The following is a 7868-nucleotide window of genomic DNA, read 5'->3' as shown; positions in this document are numbered from 1 at the left end:
GAGAAAATGTAGCTGGGAGCCTATGGATATCACAGCAAGTAGACTCTGTAGAGCAAAGATACAGAGAGGAGCGGGCTTCAGAGATCTGCAGTGTCCACATCAAGTCTTCAACTAAGTACTAACCAGCTTATGCATGTGTGAAAAATAACTGAGACCAGGAAGATAACCACCCAAAAGGATAATAGGGAAGAACACTGAGAGTTCACGCAGAATAGCTCCTATTCTCATCAACAAAGTCTAAAACGTCATCATTCCAAAAGCATTGTATAAAGTACATAAAAGGGTTTTGTATCAATATAGTACTAGGGAAATATAAGCCCTTAGACTCAATTCTATTTTGATCCCAATTCAAAAAAAGACCTGCTAAAATCAATCTGTTTCCAAGTAACTTAAGTGCTTCAAACAACAAAATTTGAGAAGATTTGTTGAAATACAAGAATACCCAGAACACAAGGCAAAATTCACAATGTCTGGCATTTAATCAAAAATTAATAGACATGCAAAAAAGCAGGAAAATATGAACAATAATGAGAAAAAGTAATCAATCAAAATTGACACAGAAATTATATAGATTATAGAATTAGTGAAAATGGACATTTATACAATTATTATAACTATATTTCATATGTTCAAACAACAAGAAGTAAAATTGAACATGTTAAGCAGAATTATGAAAAATAAAAACGTAACACAAATCTAAACATCTAGAAATAAAAAATTAGAATGTTCAAGAAGAAAAACACACTCTATGAGATTAATGGCAGATTATTCATTGCAGAAGAAAATATTAGTTAATTTGAAGATAATGGAAATTATCCCAAATAAAACACAATGACTAAAAAGATTTAACAGAGTCATCAGTGAGCTAAGTGACAAATTCAACTTGTCTAACATGCATGTAATTGGAGTTCTTAAAGAAAAAAAAGGTCAAGGTAATATTTGAAAAGATAATGGCCAAAATATTTTCAATTTAATGAAGTACAAAAGTCCACAGATCTGAAATGCTCAATGAACTCTAAGCACACACACACACACAAATAAATAAATAAAAAGAAACCAAGTCACAACATGATCAAACTGCTTAAAATTATGATGATAGAGAGAAAAACATCTTAAAAGTAGCCATAAGGAAAAAAACATTACATACAAAGGAACATCAGTTGTCCTGAGTGGGGTAGGGAGGAACAAACATTAGGATGGCATTAGATTTTCATTAGAAACAATGTAATGCAGATGACAGTAGAGAAATATAAAGTACTGAAAAAAATCAAATGATAATCTTTTACACAGCAAAAATATTTTTCAAAAACAAACTACTTTTTGAAGCATACAAAAATTGAAATAATTCATCACTAACAGAGCTTAAATACAAGAAATGACATAAAAAGTCCTTCAGCCAGAAGAAAAATAACAGATGGAAATAATAATCTGTGCTCAAATTAAAAGCATCAAAAATGGTAACTACATGTTTTTAAAATGATTTCTATTACTAATTAAGTATCTTTAAAAGATACTTGACTATATGAAGCAAAAATAACAATATTTTGGGGGGTTTATAACATATGTAGAAATAAAATGTATGACAACAGTGGTGCAAAGGCTTGGAGGAGAAAATGGAAGTATATTGTGGTAATATTTTTATAAAAATATGAAGCAGTATATTACCAGAAGGTAGAGTGTAATAAGTTAAAGATATTTTCTATAAACACCAAAGCTATCACTAAAATTACACAGCAAAGCATTATAACTAATAAGCCAACAATGAATATAAAATGGAAGCATAAAGTAGTCAATTATTTAAAAATGGGAAAAGATAAGAAATAGAAAAAAGAGAAAAAGATAATAGACAAAGAATAGAGAGAAAAAATAGCAAGAGAGTAAATTTAGACTCATGGTATCAAATATCACATTTAATGTAAATGGTCTAAATACCACAGTAAAAGGCAGAGATTCTCAGATTGAATTTAAGAAATAAAAGGCAAGATCCAACTCTATATGCTGCTACAGAAGAAAAAAAAATTTTAATATAAAACACAAATTAACTAAAAGTAAATGAATGGAAAAAGATATACCACGCTAACCCTATGAAAAGAAAGATGAAATGGCTATATTAAAATAGGAAAAAATAGATTTCAGAACATAGATTATTATTGAGAATGAAAAGGTCATTTCGTATGATAAAGAGGCAGAGCATCAAAACACATGAAACAAAAGCTGATCAAAGTACAACAAAAAAGAGGCAAATTCAGAATTGTAGTCAGATATTTCAAAAATCCCTGTTCAGTTATTGATAAAACCAGTAAACAGAAAATCAGTAGGAATATGAGTTGAACACCATCAATCAGCTTGACCTAATTGACATTTATAGAATAATCCATCCCACAATACTAAACTATAATATATATTATTCCAAGTGCACATGAAACATTTTCCAAAACATACCATTTTCTGGGTCACAAAACATGCCTCCATAAATTTAAAAGGATTCAAACCATGCAAAGCTGTACTATGAGCAAAATAAATTAGATTATAAATCAAAAACAGAAAAAAATCTAGAAAATCCTCAAGTATATTGAAACTAAACAACGTTCTTTTAAATGATCCATGAAAAAAATAGAAAATTTCTAATTATGTGGGACTGAATGAAAGAGAAAACACACATTCTAAATTTTGTGAGATGCAGTTAAAACAATATTTGGAGGCAAATCCGTAACACTGAGCATCCATATTAGAACAGTGGAAAGGTCTCAAATCAATGACCTCAACTTGTACCTTAAGAAAGTAGAAACAGGAGCTGGGCACAGTGGCTTGCATTTGTAATCCCAGTACTCAGAAGGCTGAGGTTGGATGATTGCTTGAGGCCAGGGGCTTGAGATCAGTGTGGGCAATGGAGAGAGATGCTGTCTCTACAAACAAAAATAAAAACTTAGCCAGGCATGGTGGCACGTGCCTATTGTATCAGCTACTTGGGAGGCTAAGGCAGGAGGACTGCTTGAGCCCAGGAGTTCAAGGCAGCAGTGAGCCATATCACACCACTGCACTTCAGCCTGGGTAACACAGTGAGACCCCATTTCAAAAAAAAAAAAAAAGGAATAAGAGCTCAGGTGGACGGGTTCGGAGATGCTTCTGGAAAGAACGCCGGGATGGCTGGACAGGGAGAACTCCAGGTCCAGTTCAAACTTGCATTGGTTGGTGATGGTGGCACTGGGAAAACGACCTTCGTGAAACATCATTTGACTGGTGAATTTGAGAAGAAGTGTATAGCCACCTTAGGTGTTGAGGTTCATCCCCTAGTGTTCCACACCAACAGAGGACCTATTAAGTTCAATGTATGGGACACAGCCACCCAGGAGAAGTTCGGTGGACTGAGAGATGGCTATTATATCCAAGCCCAGTGTGCCATTATAATGTTTGATGTAACATCAAGAGTTACTTACAAGAATGTGCCTACCTGGCATAGAGATCAGGCGCGAGCATGTGAAAACATCCCCATCATGTTGTGTGGCAACAAAGTGGATATTAAGAACAGGAAAGGGAAGGCAAAATCCGTTGTCTTCCACCAAAAGAACAATCTTCAGTACTACGACATTTCTGCCAAAAGTAACTACAACTTTGAAAAGCCCTTCCGCTGGCTTGCTAGGCAGCTCACTGGAGACCCTAACTTGGAATTTGTTGCCATGTCTGCTCTCTCCCCACCGGAGGTTGTCATGGACCCAGCTTTGGCAGCACAGTATGAGCACGACTTAGAGGTTGCTCAGACAACTGCTCTCCCGGATTAGGATAATGACCTGTGAGACTGAAGCTGGAGCCCAATGTCAGAAGTCTTAGTCTTATAGGCAGTTGTCCTGTGATGTCAGCGGTGCAGCACCTGTGCCACCTCATTGTTATCTAGCTAAGCGGACTATGTGCTTCATCTGTGGATGCTGAAGGAGATGAGTGGGCTTCGGAGTGAATGTGGCAGTTTAAAAAATACCTTCATTGTTTGGACCTGCATATTTAGCTGTTTTGGAGTGCAGTTGATTCCTAGAGTTTCAAATATAAGACGGCTACATTCGGCCAGGCGCGGTGGCTCACGCCTGTAATACCAGCACTTTGGGAAGCTGAGGCAGGCTGATCACGAGGTCAGGAGATCGAGACCATCCTGGTCAACATGGTGAAACTCCGTCTCTACTAAAAATACAAAAATTAGCCGGGGGTGGTGGCGCGGGCCTGTAATCCCAGCTACTCAGGAGGCTGAGGCAGGAGAATCACTTGAACCAGGGAGTCAGAGATTGCAGTGAGTGGAGATCACGCCACAGCACTCCAGCCTGGCGACAGAGTGAGACTCCATCCCTGCCCCCCCCCCGAAAAAAAGACTGCTACAGTCACAACACAATATTCAGTGGTGAAATCTTGTTTGTTACTGTCATTCCCATTCCTTTATCAAAATAAAGTTATATTTAAAATATCTAAAAAAAGGAATAAGAAAATAGAAAAGAAACTAGAAGCCAAAGAACAAATTAAAACCAAAGTAGAAGATAACTTATGAAAAAAATCAGAGTAGTTATTAATAAAGTATATAAAGTCAATGAAAAATTAATGAAACCCAGTGCTACTTCTTTAAGAAGATCAATAAAATTGGTAAAGCTGTAGCCAAGCCAATCAGAGGAAAAAAGAGAGAAGACACAAATTACCCATTGTCAGAAATAATAAAGGTAACATCACTACCTCTTTTACATATATTTTTTAAAATAAGAAAATATTATAATGAACATTATACCAATAAATTTGACAATTTAGAAGAAATAGGTAAATTTCTTGAAAGATGCAAACTACCAATTTCATCCAAGTATAAATAATCTAAATAGCCTATTAAATAAATTAAATTTGTAATTTAACCACCCCCCCCCCAAACAACAACAACAACAAAAAAAAAAACACCTCCAGGCCCATCTGACTTTGCTGGAGAATTCTACTAAACATTTAAGGAACAAATGATGCCAATTCTACAAAAACTCTTACAGAAAATTGAAGAAGATAAAATATTTTCTACCTTCTTTCATGAGGCCAGAAGCTTTGGGAATATGAAAAACAGACAGACATTACATATAAGAAGATGATACAACATGGCTGAATAGGATTCATTCACAAAAAGCAAGATTGTTTTAACATTCAAAAATTAATCAATGTAATTCACCATATTAACAGTCTAAAAAGAAAAATCATATGATCATCTCAACAAATGCAGGAAGAGCGTTTGACAAAATTCAGTGTTTCTGCTAAAAACTCTTAGCAAAGCAAGGATAGAAGAGAACTTCCTCAATCTGATAGATAGCATCTATTTAAAAAACTTAAAGCTAATATCATATTTAATGGAGACTGACTGATTGCTTTTTCCTCACGAACAGGAAAAAGGCAATGATGCCTTTTCTCACCATGTTCATACAATATTGGACTAGAAAGTTCTGGCTACTTCAATAAGGCAAGAAAAAGAAATAAAAGTCATCTAAACTAGAAAGAAGAAAGAAATTGCCTTTGTTTCCTGGCAAAATCATCCTCTATGTAAAAAATTGCTTGAAAATTACCAAAGAAATAACTACTGTTGCTAATAAGTGACTTTAGCAAGATTAATCAGTTTTATTTAGGTATTCTAGAAATGATTAGAAATTAAAATTTTTAAACAATACAATTTACAATATGCAAAAAAAGAATTTTCATCCATACCTCATACAAAACACAAAAATTAACTCAAAATGGATTATAGTCCTAACTATAAAACTGAAAACCATAAAACTTCTAGAAAAAAAAATTTTATAGTCTTGGGTTAGGGAAAGATTTCTTAGGTATAACAGCAAAACACAATACATAAAAGAAGAAATTGATAAATCACACTTCAAAATAAAGAGCTTCCACTCTTCAAAAAAAATTTCTAAGGGAAAGAAAAGACAAGCTACAGGTTGGGAGAAAATGTGTGCAAATTGTGTATATGATAAAGAACTTATATCTATACAATGAACTCTCAAAATTCAATAATGAGAAACCAAAGAACCCAATAAAAAAAATGGGAGCAGGCAAAAGATTTTACCAGAAGCTTCTCCAAAGAAGACATACAGAAGGTAAATAAACACAGGAAAAGGTTCTCGAAATCATTAGTCATTAGGGCAATGCAAATTAAAAGCACAATGAGATACCACTATGTAGGCTACCCCATCCTTGCCTATCACAGCCAGCTACCGCAGAAACCACCAATGAGTGTGGTGTCCACTCTCAACATTAGATAAATTATCTAGACAGAAAATAAACAAAGAAACATTGTATTTAAACTGCACCTTGGACCAAATGGACCTAACAGACATTTCATCCAAAAGCTACAGAATATACATTCTTTTCATCAGTATATGGAATATTCTCCAGAACAGACCATATGCTAGGACACAAAACAAGTCTCAAAAGAATCTTAAAAATTGAAATCATACCAAGTATCTTCTCAGAACAAAATAGAATAAACCTAGAAATCAATAACAACAGAACTTTGGAAACTGTTTAAATACATAAAAATTAAACAATATGCTCCTGAACTACTACTGGGTCAAGGAAGAAATTAAGGGGAAAAATAAAAAAAATTATTGAAACAGTGAAAATCTAAATACAACATACTAAAACCTATGGGATACCACAAAAGCAGGGCTAAGAGAGGTTTATAGCAACAAAAGCCTACAGCAAAAAAGTAGAAAGATTTCAAATAAATAATCTACCAGTGCATCTCAAGAAACTAAAAAAGCAAGAATAAACCAAGCCCAAAATTAATAGAAAGAAATAATAAAGATCAGAGCAGAACTAAACAAAATTGAGGCTTAAACATTACAAAGGATCGATGAAATAAAAAGTTGGTTTTCTGAAAAGATAAGCAAAATTGATAAACTACTAGGTAGATTAACCAAGGAAAAAAAAGACACAAGTAAAATCAGAAATGAAAAAAGAGACATTACAATGGATACCACAGCAATACAAAAGATCGTCAGAGATTATTAAGAACAACTACACACTACAACATTGGAAAACTTAGAGAAAATAGGTAAATTCCTAGACACATAAAACCTACCAAGATTGAATCAGGAAGAAATTTTAAAAACCTGAACAGACCAAAAACAAATAATGAGATTTAATTAATAATAAAGTCTCCCAACAAATAAAAGTCCAGAACTGGATGTCTTCACTGCCGAATTCCACCAAACATACAAAGAATTAGCACCAATTCTCCTTAAACTATTCCAGAAAATTAGAGAAGGGAATTCTTCCTAACTCATTCTATAAGGCTAGCATTACCCTGATAGGAAAACAAGGACACAGAAAAAAAAAAAAAAGAAAGAAAGAAGAAAGAAAGAAAGAAAGAAAGAAAGAAAGAAAGAAAGAAAGAAAGAAAGAAAGAAAGGAAGAAAGAGAGAAGAAAGAAAGAAGAAAGAAAGAAAGAAAGCAAGAAAGAAAGAAAGCAAGAAAGAAAGAAAGCAAGAAAGAAAGAAAGAAAGAAAGAAAGAAAGAAAGAAAGAAAGAAAGAAAACAAACTATAGGCCAATATTCTCGGTAACTATAAATACAAAAATCTTCAACAAAAGGCTAGTAAACCAAATCCAACAGCCTATGAAAAGGATAATATACCATGACCTTGTGGCATGATTCAACCTGTGCAAATCAATAAATGTGATTCATCACATTAACAGAAAAACCATTATGATCATCTCAATAGATAAAGAAAAATCATTTGATAAAATTTGACATCCCTTAGTGATAAAATCTCAACAAACCTGGCCTAGAAGGAACATACCTCAACATAATAAAGGCCATATAAGATAAACCCACAGCTAACATCATATCGAATGGAGAAAATTTAA

At 33.8% G+C, this 7868-nt stretch overlaps 1 protein-coding gene across 1 annotated transcript; it reads left to right on the top strand.

Moving 5' to 3' along the window:
- Positions 1-3133: 3133 nt before the first annotated feature.
- LOC100590022 (GTP-binding nuclear protein Ran-like) lies at positions 3134-4037 on the top strand. Its single transcript, XM_012508018.2, has one exon. It carries the CDS (start codon positions 3144-3146, stop codon positions 3777-3779), a length of 636 nt encoding a protein of 211 aa, XP_012363472.2. The 5' UTR covers positions 3134-3143; the 3' UTR covers positions 3780-4037.
- The last annotated feature ends 3831 nt before the right edge of the window (positions 4038-7868 follow it).

This window comes from Nomascus leucogenys, chromosome 7b, assembly GCF_006542625.1.
Source record: "Nomascus leucogenys isolate Asia chromosome 7b, Asia_NLE_v1, whole genome shotgun sequence".
Lineage (NCBI taxonomy): Eukaryota > Metazoa > Chordata > Mammalia > Primates > Hylobatidae > Nomascus > Nomascus leucogenys.
Note: the sequence above shows the minus strand (reverse complement) of the source record. Positions and strands in the feature narration are given on the sequence as shown.

Bases quoted from the DNA above. Each gene is read 5' to 3' on its own strand.
- LOC100590022 (XM_012508018.2), top strand. From the start codon at position 3,144: ATGGCTGGACAGGGAGAACTCCAGGTCCAGTTCAAACTTGCATTGGTT.